This window comes from Drosophila subobscura, chromosome U (genome assembly GCF_008121235.1).
Source record: "Drosophila subobscura isolate 14011-0131.10 chromosome U, UCBerk_Dsub_1.0, whole genome shotgun sequence".
Lineage (NCBI taxonomy): Eukaryota > Metazoa > Arthropoda > Insecta > Diptera > Drosophilidae > Drosophila > Drosophila subobscura.
Window position 1 is genome coordinate 24,743,986 of NC_048534.1, and position 26,601 is coordinate 24,770,586.

Sequence of the window (26,601 nt, forward strand, 5' to 3'; positions counted from 1 at the left end):
TCTCTGTGCTGGCCAGCTGTCGCTCTGCTCCGCGCTGTGTGTGCAAGGGAGATGGCGCGAAAGCTTTACAGCAGCGGCAGCGATGGGTTAATGGTGGGTTGCTGTAGGGGGTGGGAGTGGGGCTCGGGGGGTTCGCCTGTAACAAGTATGTACTAATGTCGGCGTCTGGCTAACTGAGACACGGCTATGAATGAGTGTCCCGAACGGAGCTTGAAACTGAAGCTCGATGACCTTGATTACACAACACACACAGACACAGGCACACACAGGCCCCACGACCCCATGCGACCTCACCAGCAGTGGCACTCCTTCAACCCCGCTGCGGAAGGCAGGCAGGCAGGAAGAGCAGCGTCAAATAAAAATGGCAAAAATAATGGCCCCAGAGAGCGAAAGAGAAGGATAGAGGGAGAGGGAGAGAGGCAAGGTACAGAGCTGGTAACTGACATTACAACAAATCATCAGGCAAGGCAACAAATGTTGGCAACTGGGTGCCAAGTCAACGAACTGCTAACCGCAACACAGGCCAATACACATGAGCACAGACATGGGAGTGGGCGTTTGCAGGCGTGGCATGTGTCATTAAAATTGCAACAGGGGCCTTGAAGGAGCGATGGCAGAAAGTAACGAGGAAGGAGCAGCTGAAATGGAGCCAGAAATCGAAGGAGCACAAGGAGCCCAAGGTAGGGCGAACCGAAAAACCAAAAGACAAAATCAAAAGATCAATAATTATTATGATGTTAGCCTGGCAGCAAAGCTCCCAACACACACACACACGGGTGGAGGAACGGGAAACAGACACCAAAAACTAGACGTAGTAGAACCGCAAGAACTCGAGCAAGTCAAGACATGCACAAAAACAGAGACAGAGACGGAGACGGAGACTCCGCAGTGTAAGAGACAGAGAGAGGTGAAGGTGGGGATGCCGAAAAGTTCGACAAGCGCATTACACACGGCCCAGCAATCATCGATGGGGAAGAGGGAGAGAAAGAGCAGGAAGAGACCGAAGAGAGAGAGCGGAGGGTGCACGAAGCGAACGCGGCATTTGCTTACAAGTGCAACCATTTTGTAGTACAAACTTCGAAAACCAAAAGCGAAAATTGGCAAAACAAAAGGCATGCGACAAGCAGACAAGCAGCAGCGGGGGAAGCAGACTGGAGGGACTTGGCCTGGCCCTGCCCTGCCACCATTCCGTCATGGATGTGCGCCTTAATGCCGTGTATGTGGATTGTGGAATGTTGCAATGGTTCAGCCTCAGCTCCAGCTACACTCGAGCTCCACAGCTGGAGCGGTTCATGCGCACTGAACTCAACCGATTGGCCCGCTTCGACGCCATTTAGAAAATCCCATAGAGTGGGAAGCCAGAATGAGAGAAAGAGAGAGAATAGACCCCACACTCAGGAAAGAGACGGAGCGTACAGTGTGCGAGCAGTGCAGACAAACACCTGTTCCTGTTTCGAACTTCGAGACGCCCAAAAAACAAAAAAGATACCGACGCCGCGCATCTGTTGTCCGAAAAATGAAACACCACCAACAAGAACAACAGCAACAACAACAGCACAACAGAACAACAAGAACCGGTTGTACACACACACAACAGTTGCAGCGACGCAGCCCACAAGCACATATAGCGGTGCTCTTCTGGCATGTGGCCGCAGACAGCGACTGATTTCGGGGTGGACTGCTGCGTCGCGTCGTCGTCGTCGAGTGGTGCGGCGCGCTGTCGTCTCGCGCTGAATGGAACGACCGGTTTAGTCGTTCACAATTCTCAGCACCGTTAGCATCGTACGAACGAAGCGCGTCTGTTGATCGTCGTCGTCGTCGCTGTTGTCGCTGTCGTTGTCGTCGTCATCATCGTCGTTCGAACTCCACTCGCGTCGTCGGTGTCCGGAACACAGGCAAAGCAAAGCAAAGCAAGCAAAGCGAGTCGAATCTCCCATATCTCATTCGCCCCGGGCCACAAATATCAACGTCGGGCACGTCGGTTGCCGTCGCCGTTTTTTGGATACGAAACTCTTTTTACCTAGCCCTGCCTCTCGCCGTGTTACCTGTTCGCGTGTGTTTCCCATCTATCCAACGGAATATTCACCCAAAAAAGGAATCACGTAGAAGCAAGCAGTGTGTGTGCCAAAGCTCCAACTAAACTGAAACTGAATGCAAGCAGTACAAGTGCCTTAAACGCGTAGAAATAGAAATTCAGATTCAATCAGATCTCTCAGCCCGACAAAAACCACAACAACACACTTTGCTCAATGCCCGAGACAAGGCAAAGGCAACGAAAATTTCAATATTTTTGAGTTCTTTCCCGCCCCCAAACCCCACCCACCACCACCCCGTCTTGAGTGTGTGTTTGCCGGGGTTTTGTAAGCCAAATATATGGTAATGGCAGAGATTGGTGGCCATTTGGCTCACCAGCTACCATTGCACAATCACAATCACAATCAAACTGGATTACAGCCGTCGCTGGTGATGAACCATCACCTGGATTTGGATTGTCATGGTCATGATGTGATAAGTAAGTACAATTCCCAAAAGGAAACTTATTTATATTATTATTACTAATCGTATTCGTATGATTTTGTAGGCAGATTTTAAGGGGCATCTGTTGAGGGTTTTCGGTAGGGTTTGTTTGAAGTGTTTCCTTAGGGATCTATCTCTCAATCCACCTCCACAGCTTTTTAGTATACTTTTCAACCATGTCCCAAATTTGACTATCAAAAACCAACCCAATTACTACGCTCATTGCATAGATCAGCAGAGCCAAAAGTGTTGGGGTCTGTGCCATATCATTTACCGCTAATAAAGCTATTTAAACAAGTTAATGACTTATTTATGGCCCTTGTCGTAGTACCCCAAATAAAAAATTGGCAAATTAAACTGTCATTAAAAAGTGAGCGTAGCCAAATCGTAGTCACCGAGCTGTAACTTTCTCAATCACAAACAGACATACGAGTATGTTCGTGATGTGTATAATGAAAACCGTTTTAGACATTAAAAGCTAATAAAATGGTAAAAAGCCGTGTTAAAATCTAAGCCAGGCGAAATCATCGTTGGGTTGTATAAACTTTGGAGTCGATTTTGGTACATAATTAGCTTTGGCAATAATGTGCATTAAAGTTTTACAGATCTGAAATAAAGTTTTGGGTTGATGATCCAAACCAAAGATCACGGGTTTGGTACTGATCTGAAGTAAAGTTCAGGCTTTTGGCGGGTGTTTTGGGTTCAAAATTCAAAGCTTTGACTGTATGATGCTGTAAGGTTTTAGAGGCTGAGGAGCTGCGCTCTTGATCTTCTGCTTTATAGCTGTGTAATGGAGGAGACATTGAAAAAGGTGAAACTCGTGCTGAACTCTTACTTACCTTGAGAAAAAAAATCAAGGAGAAGACCTCAGGGCTTGACATAAATGATCTTCAATGAATATACTATTTTACATGAATCTTACAAGATAAAGAAAATTAAATGGAAATTTAATGGAATATATAAAATAATGCAACTAAAGTTTCAATGCGAATTCCCTTCCCGCTGTGTTTGCAATACTTTAAAATAAAAAGAAATTTTAATGTTCTCTGTGACCTGTTCGAGTGAGTTTCTATTCTTGAAAACAATTCACATCTGTGCGAATTACAGTCATGAACCGATGACAGATCAGAATTATCTTTTGACACTTTTGTAATGGGCTTAGAGACTTGATGCGATGCGCCAGCCAGCCGATGGCAATAACTTTTAAATTATAGCTGTATTCGGCTGTATATTATTTTAAGTACAATTTACATATAATATAGAAGCCAATTAACAGTTGAATGACATTTTAATGTTGAGCAATTAAAAGCAGTCAAGCAATTGCACGCCCAAAAAAATGAAACAAAAACCAACAGCAGCAGCAGCAGCAACGAAAAAAGATCAAACATGTATCCCATGCGATTTTGTGTCGCGGGCAATTTTTAACTAGACAAAAGTTTTGTTAACCGAAAATGCATTTTATAAATTCATAAACCAAAAGTGTCATTAAAAAATGTGTGTTCTGTGTTCTGTGTGAGTGTGTGGGAGAGTGCCAGAGGAATATATTTTATTTAAATTGTATTTCGTATGCTAAATTGTGACAAATGTTACGCCTGACAGTTGTCTAACCGAACAAAAGACCGCAACAAAAAACCAACAAAAACTTGACACTAAAAAAAGAGCGAACAGAAAACATGAAAAATCATAATCATAAGCACAAACACACAATTGTGCGAGAGAGTTATTTAATTATGAATGAATCCGGACGGGACAACGACCACACTCCAATAGATACATAGAAACACAGATACATGGCGCATCTAACATTAAATTGCATTGAAATTTTTGTAATTGTAATTTAAATTCGAATTAGTTGTCCGGCCGTGAAGCCCCTGCTAAATATTTGATGAACGAACATTTTAATTTGAAAACTTTTCGCAAAAGTTTTCCTCTTTCCCTCCTCCCCCTTTCTCTCTGGCTGACAAAACTTTAAGTTTTAGTTTTTAGTGAAAACAAATTTTGTGATATTTTTTGTTGTGTGGCCCATCCTCCGTGCCGTTCCACTCTCTTTTTTTTCTGGTGTTTTTGTTGGTTCAGTCAGAGTCCGAGCTGGGGATTTTTGTTTGTTTGTTTGATTTTTTGAGCGCTGTAAACATTTTAATGAGTTTTTCATGTCGCAGGCCCATGGCAGCAGCCACCTCCCTCGGCCCCCATGGGCCATAGTCAACATGTCGCCGCCGCCGCCGCTAACTTCTCAAGTAGTCGTTAAATTAATTAAATATAGTAGAAACAAAAGAGAAAAATTTACAAAATGGTTGAGGCGTACTTCCACTCGTACTTTGCTTTCACAAGATATGGAAAATTCTCCTCCGAATCAGAAAACCAATGCATACTTCAGGGCGTTTTACTCGCGGGCTAGTTCCGATTTTATACTCTTCGTTTGGTGGTCATAAAATGCGTACAGCTTTATGTCGTAGACCCATAAAAATTGACAATTATTTGCGGCCATAAAAGCCAAAACGATTTTTATATATATTTTTATAGTTTAGCAATTAGCTGCAAAGTTTTCATAAAAATCTAAAGACATTCCCATGTACATCTAACGAATTGCTCTGCTCTAATCGCATTTATATTAATTTCATTTAAATCGTCCAGAGCCACTAAAATTAATCGCGCGCTAATTAACATTTTTTTTGTTAACGTCAAAAGATTTTCGAAAGTTAATTGTGAAAAATTGATTGAGCAAATGCTTACCAAAAAAGTTGCTATAATTTTTGAAACAATTTGTCAACTGTCAAACACCGAAATGCGGTGCTGCGGCGCTGCCCCTGCCTTATAAGGTTAAGTTGTTCGAAGTTGTCCAAAGAGAATGGTACGGTGTTCAGAGACTGATGGTCCTAGACATAGATCAACAACCGATCTTGCAACTGGTGGGATCCATGTTTATTTATAGATTCGCCGAAACGTGAGTGAAAGGCCCAGGGCTCAAAAATACAATACGAAGTGCCATAAAATTAATTATATGACCGACCATTCTAAACGAGCTTCGATTGATTTTTATTTAAATCGTTTGTTATGCATATATTTTTGTGTGATGACTATTTTATCGAAGGTTTTTCTTTCCCTTACAAAATTTAATTTTGTTTACCTTTAAATTCTGCAAAAACTATTTCCAAATTTCTGCATTGCTGACATCACACAAAGGGCCACACCCATTAGCTGTAGCATAGCCAGACACGACGTTATCTATATTTTATGAGAGTTCCTATGCTATCCGAAATTCCTGCTGCTTTTTTTGCCTTCCCGTTTCCGGTCAGAGTCCCTGCTGCCTCTCCTGCTACCTTTAGGGGTGTGATAAAGTTATTTAGGCGCAATCCATAAATTCCCGCACCAAAATCCAGAGAGACCCAAACGTAAATCCCAAAAGCTTATCTGATTTTGCACTTCGGATCCCGGACCCAGGCACTAGATCAATATGTTTTTGGACAGAGTTGTCCCCGTACCTGGGACCCCAGACATAAGACAGAAGACAGCTGTGCGCCTGCGCCGTGTTGTGTCGCCTCCTCCAACTCCAGGCATTTGAAATGCATTTGCAGGAGTATCTGTGATTTGTATCTGTGTGACAATAAAACAGACGGGGGCAACCCGAGACCCGAGAGAAACACACAGTTGGTCTAGAAGACACAGTTGGCAGATATCAAAACATCAAACCCTAAAAAATGCTGTGTCCCCCAGGTAAAACTGTGGCCAGAGTTTCTGTATTCTTCTTTTGTTGTTGTTTAGCTTTGCCTTAATTAGCAGCTCGTTGACTGGCGAAATTAGAAAATTATGCCTGGAATTTCCGTTCACAGATGAGCAACAAAAAATATATCAGCAATTTTTGGGTGGTTTCTGCTGATTAGCAAAACCGAAAGGAAAAAAAACAATGATAATAAAGTGGAGTGATAATAATTGGTTAGCTGGGTGATTGAGGGTTTTTCTGTGTTGGAAGTGGATGAGAATTTATTAAATTTTGGCTTTTAATTGTAGGGAAGATTCCTTTTCCGATTGAGCTACAGGAAAATGTTCAAATTTGCATTAAATTAACTGAATGAAATGCATTGCTGAAAAGTATATTTAAACCGCGGATTACAGTAACAAAAATTATACCCAAAAGCTTTAATTTTCACCTTCAAAACTCCTCCATCATTTAGCCTGTAATATTCCACATCGTCTGTATGTATTTTCCACCAAAATATCTTAAAGCTTCGACCCTGCCCAATGACTCCGCAGATACACTCTAACCTAATTAATGCATTTCAAGATATTCTGCACCGCTTCCCCCCTGCTGACCCCCTGAAATTGGGCATATTAAAGCAGCCGACAACCTATTAAAGTGCAATTAAAATTTTTTGTTGAAATTCTGTTTTCCAATTTTATTTTTATTTTTTTTTTAAAGTTCATTCAAGGTGTCAGCGGCTTGTCAAGGTGAGAGCCAAGCGGCGGCTGCTACTGTTTGCTCAGTCAGAAGCGAGCTGGAAAAATATTAAATTTCAACTGGGGAAAATGTCAGTGAGAGAAAGAGAACCCAAGGGGGTCGAGACAGGGACGGGAACAGAGAGGCAGAGCGAGAGCAAGACTGAGAACTGATGAATGTGCAGGCCAAAAATTAGTTGAAAACCAACCAAAAACGGCAGAAAAGGATTAGTTTTGGAAACCGAAGCTTAAGATACACTTGGGGAGTGAGAAGTATGTGATATGGGGACCCATTCTTGAGGAAAATGGGAGAAGCTTTGATGCTGCTTCTGCCTTTGAGAGTGTAAATCCAACAGAAAGTTGTTTTCCCCATTACAAGTCTCCTCCTGCAGTGCAAGTACCCTCTTCCAGTGTATAATTCTGTACTGACATGCCACGCCCGTTTATCGCGTGAGATCCAAAACCGTATGGGGAGTACACATATCCGCAACTCGTGCCGTGCCGCTCCCGTTCTGCCACTCTTTGGCGCGCTCTCCAGGCGCTCATTAAGAGTGCGGCGCGCTTTGCATTTCCCGCTGGGATTTTGGTGGTGGGGCAAGTTTAGTTTTCGGTGGCCCAGGTTGAACACCCGCTGCGCCATATGACACCTTCCAGCTGTGGGAGTGTGCGCGAGTGTGTGTGTGTGTGTGTGTGTGTGTGCTCAGGTGCATCAGCGGCATAGAGGGAGCCATCAGGGGGGTGCCCGGTAGTCCGGACGAATTGCGAGCTCTGATGCCGTGTCCCTTGTGTGGCATTTTGGCGTGTTGCATGCAATGCGGTGGCCACTTTAATGGCGTCGTTTTTAAAGCTTTATTCCCAACCTCTCTAGACCGTACCTCCCCGCTCCCTCTCCCCCCGCTGCAGTGACTCGTATGTACCTTAGGCTGCCGCGGCTGCTCTTTATGAGTGTCATTTTTATAACCCTTGTTTTAATGACTAATTAAGCATGAAAGACAATAAAAAAAAACCAAAACCCTACAGAAAATTAAAAGAGAAGAACAACAAGAGGAGGATGCTGCCTAGAAACAACAAACCAACCAACAAAAAAAGCAACAAACTTTTATGTCTTCGATCTATAAAGTACTCCAAGGGAGAGGGAAAGACTCCCTGCCCCACCGCTGGAACTTCAAATGGATTGCCGCTGGCGTCACAGATTCCAGACGCCACTTGAGAGCCGTACTTGAGGGTCTCTGCACTCCAGACCCTGAAGAACTGCACATTGCACAATCTAACAAGTTCATTTTGCAGTCCAAAAATAAGAGAGAGAGAACTGAGAGGGATCTCCTTTTGGGTTATATCTTATTACATTACAGAATGAGGGGGTGGAACCGATTCCTTGTTTGCTGCCTCTCGCCACTCAGGCCACACTTCAATGTCAAGTGTGTCTATCGTCTCGTCAACAGGTTGGACCGCCTGCAGTGAGCCTCAGACCCAGACTCAGACTTTGAGCCGCAACCAATTTTGAATGTCGCGCCACGGGGCGACTCATTCAGCATTAGACGAACCTTCGAGCCCCGAACGGAGCCAGACAGTAGCTGGCGATGCAATTACCGTTTTGCCCGGACAATATTTTGACTCATCTGCGCCAACCGGGATATGGGATATGGTCTCGGGATATATGATTATGGATGGTTATGTGTGCATAACTAAGCCAGATCTACCTCTACCTCCACCCCCTGCTGGCTACTACCTTTTTCCTCTAACTGTTACCTGTGATACCTGTGCCTCTGCCTCTGCAGTTTGGCTTGCGGCTGGCTCATTATGTCAAATTGAAATGTTGCCACACGACCAGACAGGCAAACAGACGGCAGCAAGGCAGAGGCACTGAAAGAGCGTGGAAACAGGCCAAACAAGTCTCTCTCTCTCACTCTCTCTCCCTCTGCCTTTATTTACGGCCAAATCCCCGTTGGCCAAATACTTTGTAGTAGAAGAGAAAAAATGGGAAATTCCGCTATGTAGCTCAAATCATAATCAATGAAAAATTTAGTGGGCCGAGAGACTGCAATGCAGAGGAAGTTGTGCCCATAATTGTGTGCCACATTTGGCGAGAGTAATCAGAGCAGGATGTGGGTTAAGACTTGAAGAAGACATTAAAAAACGTCATGGGAATTTAATTGAAATTTTGTTGAACCAATTTGGAACAATTTGAGGAGTTAAAGAGGTGGAAAATTGAAGGTGCCTTTCCTGCTTTAGAAAGACTTTTCTTACAGGTTTGAAACGGAAAATTTACACAGTATTCCCGCTCCTAACCCATTCATCCTTCAGGCAACTTTACACCCTTTTTGCCTCACTTTGCCTATGAACAAACTGCAGCTCATTATGTCAAATTGAATTGTTGGCAGCAGCCAGCTAAATACAAAACAGAACACTCCACATGACAGAGCACAGAGCACAGGGTCCGAAGTGACCAAAACAAGTTAAAGACTCTGCCCAGATCTCTCAATGATGCTGCCCCTCTGCCTGCCCTGCCTTTGACTGACTTTATTTATGAGGAAGTTGGCGGTGAGCGTTTTGTCGCCGCCTAAAAGTGGGTAGAGGCAGTGGTAATACATCTTCCCGATACACCACACCACACCAGAAACGAACGACCACACAGATCCCGCACTGGTTAAATGAATCATACGAAACGGGTATTGAGTGCGCGGCAAGGAGTACTCATTCGCAACTAGTTCGAAAAGAGACAGACAGAGAGTGGAGAGACAGACAGAGAGAGAGAGCTCAAAGTAGAGCCATAAAGCAGGCCTACTTAAAATGCCATAAAACCAAACAATTTATTGGAGCGAAACCAAGATGCAAGGAGTCCGTCCGAGTCCTCAATCCTCGCGAGAGAGAGACAGAGAGACGTCGTGCAATCAACGCGATTGGAGTTGAAGTCGTTGCTGAAGTTGTGGAGTTGATCTTTGGGTCTGGCTGGTCTCTGGTCTCTCTCTCTGTGTGTGGAATTGGTATCGAAACATGCCGCTGCGGTGCAACGCTCCTTTGAAATTCAAATTTTATGAAGCTCATTAAATATAAATTTGTCGTTCGGGCACTGCCACAGAACTGGGCTCCGACTCCGAGTATTGATGCTGGAAGCAGTAACGATGCAGCGGCAGCCAGCCACAAGGCATGTCAACACAATGAGGCCCCGACTTCGACTCCTCACTCTCTGTGTGTGTGTGTGTGTAGATCTGTGCATGTGTGTGTGTGGCTGTATACGACACCCCAAATAAAATAATATAAATTAATTAACAAAACGAAGCCGAAATGAAGTTAAAAATTTGCATGAACACAGGGCCCAAAGCCTTTGGCGGTCGGCGCGGCGGTCTTCTCATCGAAGTTTTTGTTTCTCCCTCTCTCTCGCTGTGTTGCGTGTGCGTAATCGCTTGGAGGGGGGGTGAGGGTAGATGTAGGGGTCGGGGGAGTTGGCTCTCCTAAGGGGGCAGCAGGACTCCAACGATTGTTGTTGAGCGTTAAATGGGCAACTCGATCTTCGAGTGCCATAAAGCAGGCGGCGGCGGCGTCTTTTAATGAGGTCTTAAGCTTTTTTTTATAACGGTGTCGATGCAGTGATGTATGAAGCATCTAGGGCCAGCAACAGCCAACGGGCACACACCTTGGAGTGGCATGCAGGCAGTGGCATTTATTAGGGGAAGGAACTTGCAAAGAGAGAACAGGAATTTTATTTTATTTGTTAACATTTTTGATGAATGAATCACAGAATATATCGACTCTAAGAATGATTTAAATTAGAGATTTTTTATTCCTCTATGTGCGCAATAAAACTCCCCTTAAATATTTACTTCACGAACCAAAGACAACCTTCAATAATTCCACAAAAATATGTACCAGAAAATACAGAAATATTTTCCCTTCTAAGACTCTCTCTGCTAAGCCTCGCTCAGCTGCCATTGATCCCATAAAAGACATACCCAAAATGCTTGGTACACTGGAAATTTCACGTATCCTTTGCGAAATTAATATAAATCTGCGGCTTTAGACGTGTAGCATGCCACAGAGCACAGAAATAGGTAGAGCACAGCACAGGCAACAGCTAAAACAGCCGATGCCAGGCAAGACACTGCGAGTACAACTACAAGAACACCTTCAACAACTACAGCAACAGACAGACACGGGGACAGAGAGACAGACAGACATAACGACAATGTTCAAGTGCAAAAGGGGCACGCATGCGCGGCAACTGCCACAGGGAGAGGCTCGAGGCTTGCGGCTTGAGGCTGGCCAAAAGGCAAACACCAAAGGGGGCAAAATGAGTGTCTTGAGGGGCCAGGAGTATGGCACCAGGAGATGGTGTCGGAGGAGCAGGGATATATGCACCTTTTTCTGTGTTGTCATGTTTGCGCAATATTTGCGACAAATAAAGCATAAAAACTGTTAAAGTTCACACGCATCAGGTCAAATATTTACACAAGAGAGGCACCGCCACAGAGAGACAACAACTAAAACAACAAGCGACAACCGAGAACAGCAACAACAACAACTGGGACTGGGACTGCGACTGCGACAATATCCATATACAGCATAGCCAAAAATGTGGTCAAATGGCACACATTCTAATTAGCCAAAAGCCAAAAGCAATTTATGATAAACCGAAATGCAATAAAAATTAGTTAAGGAAAAAATTATGCGGCAAAAATGAGCAAGAAATATGCAGCAAAAATGAGCAAGAAATTAGAGTCTAAAGAAGGGGAGAGACGAAGGCTTGGATACTCCAAAAGATGCGCAGTTTTCAGGGTAGATTTCTGAGTAGACTTCAATAACCTTTATAATAACATGTAATATTAATTGTAGTCTTATGAAACTCCAGTAGGAGGAAATATTTTGTAGAACTATCTTTAAACTATCTAAAATCTTTCTATGGCACTGACTCTTACTGATTTATGTACAATATAATGTAGGCGGCAGCAAAGAAAAACTAAGGAAAAGCAGTTCGGAAGGAATCATATTACATACATTAAATGGTAAATACAAGCATACTACAATACTTTATTTTATATATTTAAGAAATGAATATTAATGTGCCATGAAGCTGTGCAGATTACATATAAATATTTTGTTTCTATGTAAAGATTTAGTCATTAAAGTAGAGCTGTAAAATATAGCGACTGGTAGTCACAAAAACTAATCACAATTTCCATATATACTTGAATAATAATGCTGCCAAAGCACACCTCAAATACCTTATGAAAATCCATTCAACTCTCAGCTAGAGTATCCCTGAAAAAACCTACAGAAAACCCGCCTGAAAATTTGTTAAAAATCAAAATTAACCAGCAAATAAATTGAAAAATTTGTCACTACTCGTGTGTTGTGCGGCGGCAAAAATACAAAAGTGAAAAAATACAAAACTCGTTTCTTCGATTCTCCATATAAAGGTTAAACTGCATTTTGAGTTTCGAATTCAATTTGTTGTGCGTTTTTCAGTTTTTCCTTTGTTATTGTTGTCTTTGTTGTTGCCTTTGTGGTTGCTGTTCCTCTCTTTAATTGCAGTCAAATCAAAGTCAGATATTTTTGAGTAGATTTTTGTTGTTGTTGTTCATTTACTGACATTAATTTGACACTTTTCTGAGGCTGAGCCTCGCGCGCGCACAGACAATGAAATGAAATGAAATGACGGCCCTGACTCTTAACTTGGCTTTCACCCTGAATGATGGCAGTTGAAGGAGGAGGAGCAGCAGGAGTGGGGGAGAGGAGTACGTAAGAGCTGATGGAACCCCTACCTACAGTCGAAACCCGTTGAGAGGGGGCGCCTTGTGTTAAAACACCATAAATAAATGTCGCCCGCTTATCGCCAACGAGAGACAGAGAGAGGCAGAATGAGAGAGAGAGAGAGAATCCTGCGTCGGCGTCTGGCTGCCACTCCATTGAAAGACAAATGCGTTGTCAACGCAACCTGCCTAATAACCCATCATGATCATCACTTAACCCAACAGAACCCGACGACGACGACGATGCAAGAGGCCCGAACCCAGCCACAGCCACAGCCACAGCCCAAGGTGGAACAAGAAGCTCAGAGAGAGATTGCGGGGCTAGGGGTTTGGTGTTCGGGTTCTAAGTCGGGTCTGAGGAGCAGGCTCAGCCAAAAGACACTATCGCCGCTTGTCATCTGTCGGCGACACGCAGCCAGGCAGCGACGGCAGCAGCAGCAGCAGCAGCAGAGGAGCAGCGGCAGAGAGCAGGCAGACTCCAGTCTGAATCCGAGTACGTAGTCTCCAGAGTCTCCAGAGTCTCGAGCGTCCGCGTCGAGTGTCTGCATCGGCATTTTGTTTTCTGCTGCAACTCTCCTGCCGCCGACCGACACACACAAAAAAGGTCATTTCCGTTCTTGCAGCATCTCTCGCTCTCACTCTCTCTCTCTCTCTCTCTATCTCTCTCTGTCTCTGTTGTGGCATAAATTGTTGCAGGCCCATGTCCATTTTGAGTCCAGGCACTCTTTGATGTCGCGACTTCAACCAGCCAGCCAGCCGATGGCATCTTGTGGCAGCCACAGCCACAGCAGCAGCCCCAGCCCCAGCCCCAGCAGCGGCTTCTACCACCGGTCTCTCTCTCGTCTTGTCTCGTATTCAAATTTGGCTTCAATAAAACGACAGCCAACACCAACAGCATCGAGTGAAGCAACAACAACAGCAACAACCACATTTCAGTTAGCTGCGACGGCCAATTCCAAAATCAAACACTTCAAAGTGATTGCCTGGCGGCGGCTTCTTTTGGTTGTTTGATTTTTTTCTCCCCCCTCAGCCACTGTTTATTGTTGATTTTTTTTACAGATTTTTTTATATTTTTTGTTGTTTGCGGAGAAGAGTCAGTTTGCATTGATCGGTTATTGGCTGCACATACACAAGGGGCGATGGGAGATGAGAGATGTGATAGATGGTGGCGTGACACGAGAAAAGGTGACTCGAAGATGGCAAGATCTAAGCTGGGAATTTTAGGTAAAACATGGGAAAGAGTTGGGTAGCGCTAAGCTGAGAAATTATGGAAAAATTCGAGCAAGAGTTGGGCAGAATTGAATGATAAGATTGGCCGCAAATTGATCAACTTATGTGATAAAAATATATCAATATCTTTCTTTGATCTACTCAATGGAAATTCCACTAAAAATCCAATTTTCAGAGTGGGTTTTTCTATGCTTTCTATTCATTTCTACGCTCTCTTAAACCCTGTACGAATTTCCTTCAAATGTTCTCCCACATTAAATGATTTCCTAACAAATTCAACAATCGATTTGCAATCAACATTTTCCACTTTCCCACCTGAGCTGTTCGCCCCATCTCGAACTGAACTCTGGCCGCCAGCTGGCTACTGTTAACCCCTTTTTGGCTTGTATTTTGTGTAATTAATTAGGCAAATTCATACACAGACAGAAACACAGACGGAGCGACAGGGGACCGAATATCGATCGAGAAAACTTGATGTTTTCTGGCCGGGGGACGCCCCAAAGCCAAATTAAGATAATGTGGTCCATTGTCCAAGCAACTGCACTTAATTAAGGCAACTTAAGACTGCACAAAACCGAATACCAGTACCAGTGCGAGCTTCAGTTCGAGTTTATGTATAATTGAGAGTATCGAAAGTCGATGGGCAAACAAATCAAAAACCGCAAAACTTCCTTTGAAGCTGAAAGACAGCAGACAGCAGACACCAGACAGACAGTGGATTGGACGTCAGTGAATGAATGAGTGAGTGAGTGCAGGAGCAGGAGCAGCCCACGCCTTGCCGGCAGAGACAATAGCCAGGGCCATAACAAAACATGGCCTAATCAGTGGCTGGCCACGTACTCTTTCCACTCCTCTCCACTCCACTCCATCCTGATAGCCCTGCCTTCCCGCTCCTCTTTTTGTTGGTATCTACAAAATTGATGAGTCTGTCAAAATGTGAATTCGAATTGTCCGGCCAAGGCAGTCGGAGTTCGAGCATTCGAATCTGTGTGAGTGAGTGTCTGAATCGCTGAGCGAGTGTGTGACTGCATGTCTGAGTGTGAGTAGAGAGGCAGTGGCAGAGGCAGGGCACGTGTTCCCAAAGGGTCTTTCTCGTGGTCCTCGCTGCTGCCTGCCTGCCTGTCATCATTAATTTTTTAAATCGCTGCCCAGAGTCACAGGTAACAAAAAACAAAAAAGCAGCGAAAAATGAATGAAAAAGGAATGGCCCGCAACCGCCGAAACTTCTTCCAGGAAAAATGACAAATTTTCCAAGAAGTCACGCGCTCGGCGGCTGCTGCTGCTGCTGCTGTCTCTCCTCTGATTGTGACCCCCACCCTCCACCACCGTTTTATGAGCATGTGAAATTCCTAGTTCCAAGCGGCACGGCACTTGCTATCCATCGAGAAAAAGTAAATTCCCCCCAAACCCATTCAACGATTGCTGTGTGTGACTGCGCTTTGTATTTGCCTTGAAACAAAATATGCCATAAATCAAAGAGCGAACGAAACGGAACCCTTTACCGACTACACTCAGTCCCCCTGCCTTGCCCCTTCTTGTGGCAACGACACAAACAGTAGTTGCTTTTGAAATCGCGCCCATATCCGGCGGAGCTTCCATAATTTTTGCTGTGCCCAAGAGCCAGAGAGAGGGTCTCGGCTCTCTGGCCAAAAACGTATCTTATCGATGCTTTGCATTTTGCATGTTGCCTCTTGTCCGAGCAACAGCAACAAGCTAAGGCATGGGGCAGTGGCATGGTGCAGAAGAAGCTGCTGCTGGGGCAGCCATTTGCCTTGGAGTTGGAGTTGGAGTTAGGCCCCCACTGCCATGCCATGTGTGAGTGCGTGTCGTGTATCTGTGTGTGTGTTTGTGGAGTTGCCACCGAGAACCCTGCTTGATTTGACTGCAATTTTACTTGTTCCCCACATTTTTCTCTCCCTCTTTCACTCACTCTTGCCTTCTCGATGCTTGTTTGGCTCTTTGTAAGATTGCCGACACTGATAAGGCGCAGCATCGATCGAGCGGAGGGGTGACGACTCTCAGTCAGAGGTGCGGTTGGTGGGCGTTTCCTATATCTGTTTCTGTATATATTCCGCGCACTAACTTTGATATGTTTATTGCTCAGCCATCAATTGATGTTCGTATGACAAAAGTCAACTCCCAAGATCATAGATCATCCATCAATGGCACAGCCATCACATCTATCACATTAAGCCATAAACACACGCAGAGTCTCAACGTAACTCGTGTTTGTTAGATAAAAGTGAGACTTAGACTTGAGATATTTATCTTTAATTGCTGAAGGAAATACTAAGGTTAGAGATTGTTGTATAAACCTTGACTTAATGGGCGTTCGATGAGCATGAAGAAAGGAGTAGAAGGCGTGTTTAATCATGACTATTTCACGGGAAATTGTTTCGAAATTAACCCTAATATTCTGTGTAACACAAAATATTCCCAAATTATACATTTTATTTTTGAAAATCAAGCAAAATTCAAATCAAAATGTAGTCCCTATCTAAAAGAGTCGGAGACTGCCTAACTGTACGTTTTTCACGGCTTTATTGCTAATAGGAATCTTAAAAAAACTATAAAATTGTGTTCCTAGCTAGAAGTTACGACACAGCTGCATAGAGCAAGGGCTTTGGGTTTTTTCTGACCGAAAACAGTCTCTAAATGTTGCAAATTTGCATTCACTTTAAAGCTAAGCAAAGGCCACCCCCAATAAAAAAGGAAATTCTAAATATTCGAACGACTTTAAGTTCAATTTCTAACCCGGGCGAACAGGGCTCGGCCACAGCTGTCTCTATTCTCACATCCACAGAGAGAACGAACACTCTTAGCCATGTCCAACAAGGTTTTGCCTGATCACAGCACAAAAATTACATCATATGCGAGTACTACAAGTAACCCATACTCGTGCTCGTGCTCGTACTCGGACCCGAGTTCTAGCAAAAGGTTGAGGAGGTCAAGAGCAATCGACAGGCAGACAGACAGACAGACAGACCCCTTTGCGTGGCAGAAAAGGTGCGGCCATTAAACATTTTTTTAAACACCTTTTTGCACATAAAAAACTTGAATTTGCCCAAGATCAAGTGCCACAGCAGCAGCAGCAAAAGATAGATGTAGCCACGAAGGAGCACTGTACTCCTACAGCAAAATATACAGCAAAATACAGCAAAAATATGGCCCCAAAAGGGGGTGGCATGAGGGAGGGACTGGCAGGAAGAGTTGCCAAAACCGAAACCGTGGCGGCAAGTGACAGGCAAAAATTGGAAACACGCAGCTTGTGAAGCGTTTTCCTCGTTAAAAGTGAAAAAGCCGCAGTAGCCGCATGTGCCCCACGCAGCAGCAGCAGCTGTCCCCTGCTCCCCTCCACCCTGCCATCAACCCGTCATTCTGCCAAAAGAAAAACCGCCGACACAGTCGCAAAAATTCATAGACGACAACACGAGACAAAATTGCATTTTGGACCCAATGTGTGCCGCATGGCAGTGCGACAGCAAAAAAAGAGAGCCAGCAGATGGAACCGCGGCGCGACGTCAACCCCCAGCTGAAGGAGAGGCAGTTGGGGGTTTGGCTGGGGGAGAACCAACAAAATGGCAACATAACATGCAAAAGATACGCCACAAAAGCGGAAAAGCCCCCGCCACCGCCCCAAACGAACGAAAAGCGGAGGAAAAGATACACACAGGCGCAGGAGCTGCGCTTAAATTCCCATTACAGCCATAATGGCTGCGGCTGTGTGAGAGACTATCTGTGTGTGTGTCTCTGTATGTGTGTGTGTGTGTGTGCGTAAGTGTGCGTGCTGGCTGAGTGGGTGGCAAAAGAAAAATGAAAACGAACTGCGCAGGATCATTAAGGCAACAGCAAACTTCAGCCTCAGCGCCAGCCCCAAAAACTCAAACTCAGAGCCCAAGGAGTAAGCAACACACAGATAGAACCCCAACAAAAATACACACAAATACACACACACACACACAGATGCAGAGACAAACAATGCGAAATGTCAGAAGAAGGAACACAAAAGATACGTACGGGAGGGCCAACTGAAATTTATACAAACAGCAGAAAAAAATGTAAGAAAAAAAGTATACGCACACCAGAAAAACGAATGAAACGCACAACAAAAGAAGCTGCCAAAAAAAAAGCTGGCTAAAATGGTGGCCCCAGCACACACACACACACACACACACTCAAACTTTAACGTACAAATCACACACATGTTCATATGTCTATATAGGGTAGCATTATATGGCATTTTGAAAGCAGAAACAGCAGCAGGCAAGTAAGAAAGAGCAGAAAAAAAAGGCGCACATGCCCCCAAGCCAAGGCTAAGGAGAGACAGAGAGGGAGAGAGAAAGAGAGAGAGATTGCTGAAGCTGAATTGGAGGCTGAAACATGGAAGTAAATGCTGACTGTCTGTCCACCCAGTCTGCCCGCCCATCTGTCTCTCTGTCTGTCTGTCTGTCTGTCTGTCAGTCGGAAACTGAAACTGAAACACTTGGAGCTTGAAAAGCAACAAATACTCGTACTCGCAGCCCAAGTACTAAAGCTTTTCCTCCTTTTTGGCTTTGGAAGCAGCTTCAAAAAATACCCTAAAATGTTTTATAAATACTTAATTGCAGCTGTTTTTTTTGTGGGAGGAGCAATTGCCAATTTTTGAAGATTTTAAAGGGAATAGTTATGGCAGCAGTTTAATGGGGAAAAAGGAAAGGAAATTGTAGGCTTAAAGGGAATTTACATGCGTGTAAATTTATGCCTGATTTTCGTGGTGAAGCTTAAATTTTGCCAGGCAAATAAATCTAATCAATAATGCAGGTGCATAAGTTAAGAATGTGCGTCTTTAGCTTGTCTTACTTTTATACATATTTCTTCAGATTTATTCCAAGGTGTGAATCACAACAATTTAATTTTAAAAACATTTTCTCAGGCTGTGTACTGGAACAAAAATAAGTATAAAATATTGTTCAATTCAAGTAAAACTTCTAAGATTAAAATTAAGTAAATTCTGAGCGTGGGTAGCTTCCCGTCCCTTGCCCTGTCCAATCTGCCTGCCAAAATGTTAATACCCCAAGCGTTAGGGCAATGTACAGGGGGAAAAAATTGGCGAAAAAATAAGGAAAAGAATATACAGCGAGCGAGAGAACAACAACAACAACAACAATAACAACAGTAACGATATCGGACAACGGCAACAGCAGCGGCAGCAGCAAGCAGCAACTTGTCTGCTCCGCCTTTATAAATAATTCATGTGTAGCTACAGCGAGTGCGAGAGATACGCAAGATACTCGTATCGTATCGTATCGTATCCGTACTGCCCGTGCATACATATACTCGTACTCGCAGAGCATCCCCACCACCCAGCCCGGTACTCCTCCTCCCTAACCACTCCCCACAGCACACACACAAAGAGACACAGCTACGCAGCCACGTTTCAAGATACAGCGGCAACAGATACAGATTTTATGTTGGTATGTGTGTGGGTTGTGTGTGTGTGTGTGTTGGGGCAACGAAACATTTAAAACGTGCTAAACGCGCGTCAAAGTTTTTCTTAATTTTTCAACAGCAGAAAAAAGTTTTTCTGTTGCCGCTGCCAAGGATTACGGGCAGGGCAGCCCAACCCCGCACATATTTACTGGGGAAAGAACTGGTAACTAGAGGGGGGACAGGAAGAGGCAGCAAGAATATATTGTATCTTATGGAGTGGTGTGGCATCGTGGCATGGTGTGTGCTGCCTTGTACATAATGTGGCAATGATTGCATTGATTTTTTTTCTTTTTCTTTTTCTTACTTTACTTTACTTTTTTTGGTGTGCTGGCAAAAGTTTTTGGGGCCAACAAAAAATGTAGACGAAGATGAAGTAGAAGTAAGATACACGCGCAGAAAAATGGGGATTTACTTGGACGTATGCGAGTACCTATTTAATATTTTCAAAATATTTTAATGTCATAATTTAATAAACAAACTTCTACAAGGCAAGGGAATATTTTTTAAAAATTCCCAAAATTCAGCTCTTATTAGTAAAAATGTTCCATGAACTGCATAATCACAATAGATTCCTCAACTAAATCCCATAAATATCCTTGACTTGCCTACTGTCATATCCTTGGCATGCAACCGAGTGGAAAGGCAAAACTGTTCAACTTAAATACTTGAAAATGGCTGCCAGCCTGCCTGTGCCAGGATTTATGCATTTTTCAAATGTTTTCTCTACCAAAAAAACAAAAAACTTTTTGGCAGGAAAAGTTTTTTGGGTTTTTGGAGTCCCCGTGCTCTGCACTTGGGTAAACAGGGCAGGAAAACTCAGATTATTTGATAACAGTTTGTTAATTAGCGCTGTCTTTGGCTGTCTCCCTGGCTATTTGTTTGCGTTTCCGAGGCATAATTGGCAAAATGAATTTAAGTTTTGGGTGGGGAGGGACAGCCAAAAAGAAACTGCAGAGCCAAGGAAAATGGCAACTTGAAGAGGAGATGGCAGGCAGGGAGGGAGCTTACTGGAGGCTACTTTGTGCCGTCGGCAAATCGGAAACTTTCCTTTATTGATGGTTTTCGATTGGGTATTCTTACACAAATTAATTTCAATTGAAGAGCCTGGAAGAGGCAACCAAAACCTCACTTTTAATTCGAATATTTATATTAATATTAATTTCTATAATTTTCTTTGCAGAAAAACAACGTCTATCGCATTGCGTTGGCTGTGGCGGCCAGATCCACGATCAGTATATCTTGCGCGTGGCACCCGATCTGGAGTGGCATGCGGCATGTTTGAAGTGTCAGGAATGCAGGCAATTCCTGGACGAGAGCTGTACGTGCTTCGTGCGTGATGGCAAAACCTATTGCAAGCGTGATTATGTTAGGTAAAAGACTACACACAAAGATCCCATGACTCAATAGTTTTCCTCTGCCCGAAAAGACACTATTTACACAGCCCCAACATCCGATATTCCCCACATACTCTCGTCATGCGCCTGCTCTTTTCGGTTTCCAATTGTAGCGTTTTTCTGTGTGTTGTTAGCCAGCCTTGTTAGCCGAGGCAATTAGAATGATGATGCCAACACAGCAGCAGCAGCAGCAGCAGCAGCAAAGCAAAGCAAAGACCTCTGGGCACCCTGTTCTAATCAACAGATGTTGGGGTCCAGTAGCAAAATCATCACTTGGCATAGGCACTCGGGATGTGGGGGCTTTCATCATCGCTAAATGTATGACGTGCAATAAAAAAGTTTGTTTTATTTGCTGCTGCTGCTGCGGCTGCTATTTTTTGTTGTTTCCAATAAAGCGGAGAACCGACTGAGCGAACGTCGCAACTATTTGCCATGCAAATCTTTGAATAATTGATTAACACGTGCAAAGCTATAAATTAACACTTTTCCACACACAAATACACATCTCCACGGATCCAATACGAATGATTGATGAACACAGAGCAGACACACACACAGCACACACACACAGCACAGTCCGTTGCTGTTGTCGGCGGTCACAAAAGAATTTCATTTTATAGCCATAAACAAGGCAGAGTTTACCCATCCCAACCCATTCCCATCCCATCTCTCTCTTCCTATCGATGACCACATTCAAGGCTATTTACACTAACTAATCATGGGTTCGTTTTTTGTCGCTTTCGTTTCAGGTTATTTGGTACAAAATGTGATAAATGCGGCAACTCCTTCAGCAAAAATGATTTTGTGATGCGCGCCAAAACGAAAATCTTTCACATTGAGTGTTTTCGATGTTCGGCGTGTGCGCGACAATTACTGCCAGGTAGGAGGAGGAAGCTCTTCAAATATTTATCATACGGTTGCATTACTGGCATTATTGTTTATTTTTGTGCAGGCGATGAGTTCGCGTTACGTGATGCTGGTGCGCTGTACTGCAAGGAGGATCACGATGTGCTGGAGAAATCATCGCAGAGCAGCCTCACCTCCTCGTCGGTGGAGAGCAACAACAATATTAGCAGTAGTAACAACAATAATACCAACCTTAGCAATAACAACCATTCCAGCGAATTGGGTTCAATGTCAGGTGAGTGCTCCTCAATATCGTGAATCCTTCTGTTTCAGTTTGTTCTCAGAGTTTGGGCTATTAATGAAGGGAAAGATTATCCAAATACTTGACTTGAGTGGGGTAAAGATTTGCGAATAGTTATGGCAGAAGTAACCTGCCAATCTGTGTTGATTTTGGCTCTTGAAAAAGTGCCTCGAATTGGAGAGTTTTCTCTGAGAAAGTGTTAAAAACAAATTCAGACAGCAATCGAAGAAAGTCTTTAGGAGTATGCTTAGATTGGGGATAGTTACACAAATACTTAAAGACGGGTTCAGTGGTATTTCCAGAAGGGTTGTGCCATTGTGGGAGCAACCCTTCAACCCTTCCTTGTCGCTCTTGGGGTTGCTTTTACTGTGTGGCAGTCTCCCCCTTTGTTTAGCCACTGAATTGACTCTGTAACTGGATAGTTAGTTCATTAGTTTCTCAAATATTATGCTCTACCCCATTGTTGTGTTTTTGTAGCCACAATTTTGGAGTCATCCATCAGGCTAATTGGCACTGAAGTTATTAGTTATAGAACCAAATAGAAGTGTGATAACAATAGCTGCTGTGACAGGCTCTCCATCAACCAATTTCACTGAATATTGTAAGTAAAATAAGGAACTTGGAACGTATCTGGTTACCCATCTGGTTCGCAGAATAATCATCCAAGAACACACGATTGTACTCCTACTTAACCCACATTTGATGGTTCTTTAGATAGAAGCAGAAACCTGCCACTTGCCGCACTCCTACTGCAACTGCAACTGCAAGTTGCACTCTCTAATTGGCAAATGGCAGCACTCCCATTCGTTGTGCCCCAAAAGATTGCCAATCCTAATTAGCCCAAATTGGTCTGAGGCAAGTGGCACTATAACTGGGGGACTCCACTCTGCCACGCTGCGGCACATCGAGTACACGCTTCGGCAAGCCACAAAAGCGTTTGCCCGTTCGTGTTTTATTCTTAGAAAAACAGCGTTACATCCATGTAAGTGATAGAGGCAGAGGCAGAGGCAGAGGTGTCAATAGAAATCGGCAAACGTCAAACAATGTACGACAATTGTCAAACCATATCGTCAACATAATCTCATTGTTTAACCAGAACGATGGAGGAGACAGGAGGAACAGCAGAGAGGAGAGCACGTTATCAACATGGGGCGGCGTTGTCAAACGATGCCAAAACGTGTGTGGCAGAGATAGATGCAGCAACCCAAGCCCTTGCCCCCCAATTTGCAAAAGGTGTAACGAAAGGGAAGAGGGAGAGGAAGGGACAAACACAAACTTGGAGCTGCATTGAAGCATTCAAGCGGGCAAACATTGACGAGCCAACTTCTTGGGAATTGGATTTCTGTTTGACTGTCTGTCGATCCGTCGATCCGTCCATCCCATGATCAATCTGCTGTCTGCTGTGCAGCTCTACCATTCATAGTTCCACTTGTTTGACTTATTTATTTGTGTTCAACTCGAAATCGGCATGCAGTCTACAATAGTCGAGTGTTTGCCAAACTCCGATGCCACACAGAGACGCTGCCATGGTGCGGTGACAACTCTTTGATGTCTCTCCAGAGAGTCTCTCGCCAGCGATCGCGCTTCAATTTGTATAAAAGTTTTTGCCAATTTGGCAGCGCCCCACACACAGGTTGATAAGGAGTAGGAGAAGATGTGGCAGATGCCGCCCAACGATAGATCGATCGATCGTTACGATCTATTCTTTTGGTGGTTTCGTTTTTGTGGCCACGATCTTCATTGATCGAAATTAGATAACAACTTGTTTGGGGTGTTGTGAAACACGACTTAATTACCAGCGATCGATGCTACAAGGGGAACGCGTGTACCTCTTTGATCTCCGCACATTTGGCGATACTTTTGGGCTGCAATTGGAATGTGTGTAGAACGGAAAGCAGCAAGGCCCCGCAACAGAGCCCAGAGCAAGAGCCAGACTGAAACAATTTATCACAGAAGAACGGCACTTCAAAGTGTTCGCTTCTCCTTGCCAAAAATAGCAAAGAAATTGATCATATCTTTCACTCTTTTTGTACAGATTCTGGCAGCGAATCGGGCTCACATAAAAGTATTAGGGAAAAGCGACCCTCGGGTCCGTCGGATGGCAAGCCAACGCGAGTTCGGACCGTGCTCAATGAGAAACAGCTGCATACACTGAGGTAAGTCCGAGAGATCATAATCATTGGTTCCCCATTCAAGAGCTCTTTCCCTCCAGAACCTGCTACAATGCTAATCCGCGACCTGATGCGCTCATGAAGGAGCAACTGGTTGAGATGACGAGCCTCTCGCCGCGCGTCATACGCGTCTGGTTCCAGAACAAGCGCTGCAAGGACAAGAAAAAAACCATTCAAATGAAGCTGCAAATGCAACAGGAGAAGGTATGTTTATCCACTCGCCAGCTGTACAATCTAGCTCTATAAACGATCAATAAGATGGTTTATCCTTACTTTCAGGAGGGTCGCAAACTCGGCTACGGGGCAATGCAGGGCATTCCGATGATTGCCAGTTCGCCGGTGCGACATGACTCGCCGCTGAATCTGCAGGGTCTGGATGTGCAGACATATCAACCGCCGTGGAAAGCCTTAAGCGATTTTGCCCTGCACGCCGATCTGGACAGCAATGGAGCAATCAATACGCACACACCTGCATTTCAGCAGCTGGTTAATCAGGTGCGAAAATTACACTCCAAGCAAATAATTCAACCAATTCTAAGTTCATTTTTCTTTTCTCCTGCAGATGCATGGCTATGATCTGAATGGTATGCCAGTGCTGCCGCCACATCCGCCACAGGGACCACATCCACATCCGCCGCCGGGTCAGCAAATGAATGGACCCGGGCCCGGTGGCAGCAGCATGGACTCGGGCATCACCTCCCATCACCATCCGGATAGCACGGACTCGTATGTCACCTACCTGGAGAGCGATGACAGTATGCAAGGCAGTCCGTAGACCAAATCGAACCGAAATCTAATATCAGCTTCTTTTGTTGCTCCCAGAATCCAAGCTGGCGCTGACACCGTCATCCTCGTCATCGGCATCGGCTGCCACATCGATCTCCTCGCCGCCATCGTCCTCGTCGGCAGCGGCGGCCACTGGTGGCGGTGGCGTTGGCGTTGGCGGCATCGGCATCGGCAACGGCATCGGTGGCGGTGGCAGTGGAGTTGTGGGTGTTGTTGGCGTTGGAGTCGGCATGGGCATGGGCATGGGCATGGGTCTGGGCATGGGCGGAGCTGGCATTGGTGCTGGTAGCGCTGCCGCCAGTCAGTCGGCCACCGAGCAGCTTATGCAAATGCTCCAGAAAGTGACTGGCTCCGGTGGTGTGCCGGCATCCCATGCGGTGCTTTGAGCTGCAACAAGGTGCCAGGGGCAAGGGGGCAGACATCAGCCATGACGCAGGCTCCCGCTGCTGCAACACAGAGAGAGACAGACAGAGAGAAGGAGCGAGAAGAGAGAGCGAAAGATAGTGGAGAGCTCGCGGGCTTTTTTGGGTTTTGTGCAATTTCCGCGACTCAGTTTGGGTTTGTCCCTACCCCTCCTACCCCCCCAGTTACTCCCCTTTACCCACCCCTGAACAATTTTTGTAAACTTTGATTTGTAACTTTTTTTATTTGATTTGTTTCTGTTTGATTCGGTGCCAAAAAATAGTCTGTAGGCATTTTCGAACCGCTGGGCTAAGGGGAGGAATTAAATTTTGAAAACTTTTTTCTGGCTTGGGCTTGGCTTTGGCTCAGTTTCCAATAAAACATTTATTTTGTTATGTAATATACCCATTTTGTTGTAACAAAAAATGCTCACACACTTGAAAAGTTTAAACAATAATTTTTGCATTAACGAAAACAAAAACAAAAACAAAACAAAATTATTCGATAAATGAGAAAAAAAAAACAAGTTACTTCGCATCAAGTAGGAAATTTTCATTAAACGAACCATTTGTACATAACTTTTATAAATATAGTATGTAAAAAATATATAAATATAAATATATTTTCATTCAAAATGCAAAAACAAAAACAAAAACGATTCATAGACATTCAAACAGAAAGCGAAAAAAATAAAAAAAACGAGAAAATTGACTATAAAAAAGGAAGAAAAGAAAACATAAAACAAAGCTCGTGTGTATTATAGTAGAGTTTATATAAAGCTGGGGGACTAGCGATGTAGCATAAAGACAAAACCACGCACTTGGCAAACATTGTAAATCGAATTAACAGCAAAAAGAAGGAGAGGAAAGAAGCGAAGGTCTACGTTTAAGCTGGTTAACAAACAACAAAATTATTATAAATAAATGAACATAGAAAGTGCATAAGTGAGAAGGCGAAACTGTAACTAAATCTAGACTTATTTGTTAGTTTTTAAATACATTTGCGAACTGCATGCGACAGATGCGCAGTCACCACAGCAGCAAAGCGGGGGAAAGAAGTCAGGTGGGGGAGAAAAATGTACCAAGGATGTTTATAAATTGTTTCGTAAAACAACTAATGTATTTTCAATAATATTTAACTAATATTAATAATAAAAATCAGTGCATAAGTAATTTTAGTAACTATAGAAAATGTTTAAATGAAATTACAAACGAAAATAAAACAAAACACAAAAAAAACCACAACAAAATAACAAAAAGAACTTGCCGAGTATTTTGATTTCAAATGTTGACGACCGCTGTTAG

At 44.0% G+C, this 26,601-nt stretch overlaps 1 protein-coding gene across 4 annotated transcripts; it reads left to right on the forward strand.

The window, feature by feature from the left end:
* Window positions 1-1,711: 1,711 nt before the first annotated feature.
* LOC117900212 (insulin gene enhancer protein isl-1) lies at window positions 1,712-25,861 on the forward strand. Of its 4 annotated transcripts, none has more exons than XM_034810492.1 (10): window positions 1,712-2,512; window positions 11,889-11,951; window positions 20,578-20,767; window positions 21,541-21,671; window positions 21,744-21,932; window positions 23,974-24,094; window positions 24,151-24,313; window positions 24,368-24,604; window positions 24,672-24,864; window positions 24,932-25,861. In XM_034810492.1, the coding sequence occupies exons 1-10, from the start codon at window positions 2,374-2,376 to the stop codon at window positions 25,279-25,281; spliced, it is 1,776 nt and encodes a 591-aa protein (XP_034666383.1). In that variant the 5' UTR covers window positions 1,712-2,373; the 3' UTR covers window positions 25,282-25,861. The 4 variants fall into 4 exon arrangements, with proteins under 4 accessions (XP_034666383.1, XP_034666385.1, XP_034666384.1 ...); XM_034810493.1 differs by having other exon boundaries at window positions 1,715-2,512; window positions 24,389-24,604; XM_034810494.1 differs by lacking the exon at window positions 11,889-11,951 and having other exon boundaries at window positions 1,714-2,512.
* The last annotated feature ends 740 nt before the right edge of the window (window positions 25,862-26,601 follow it).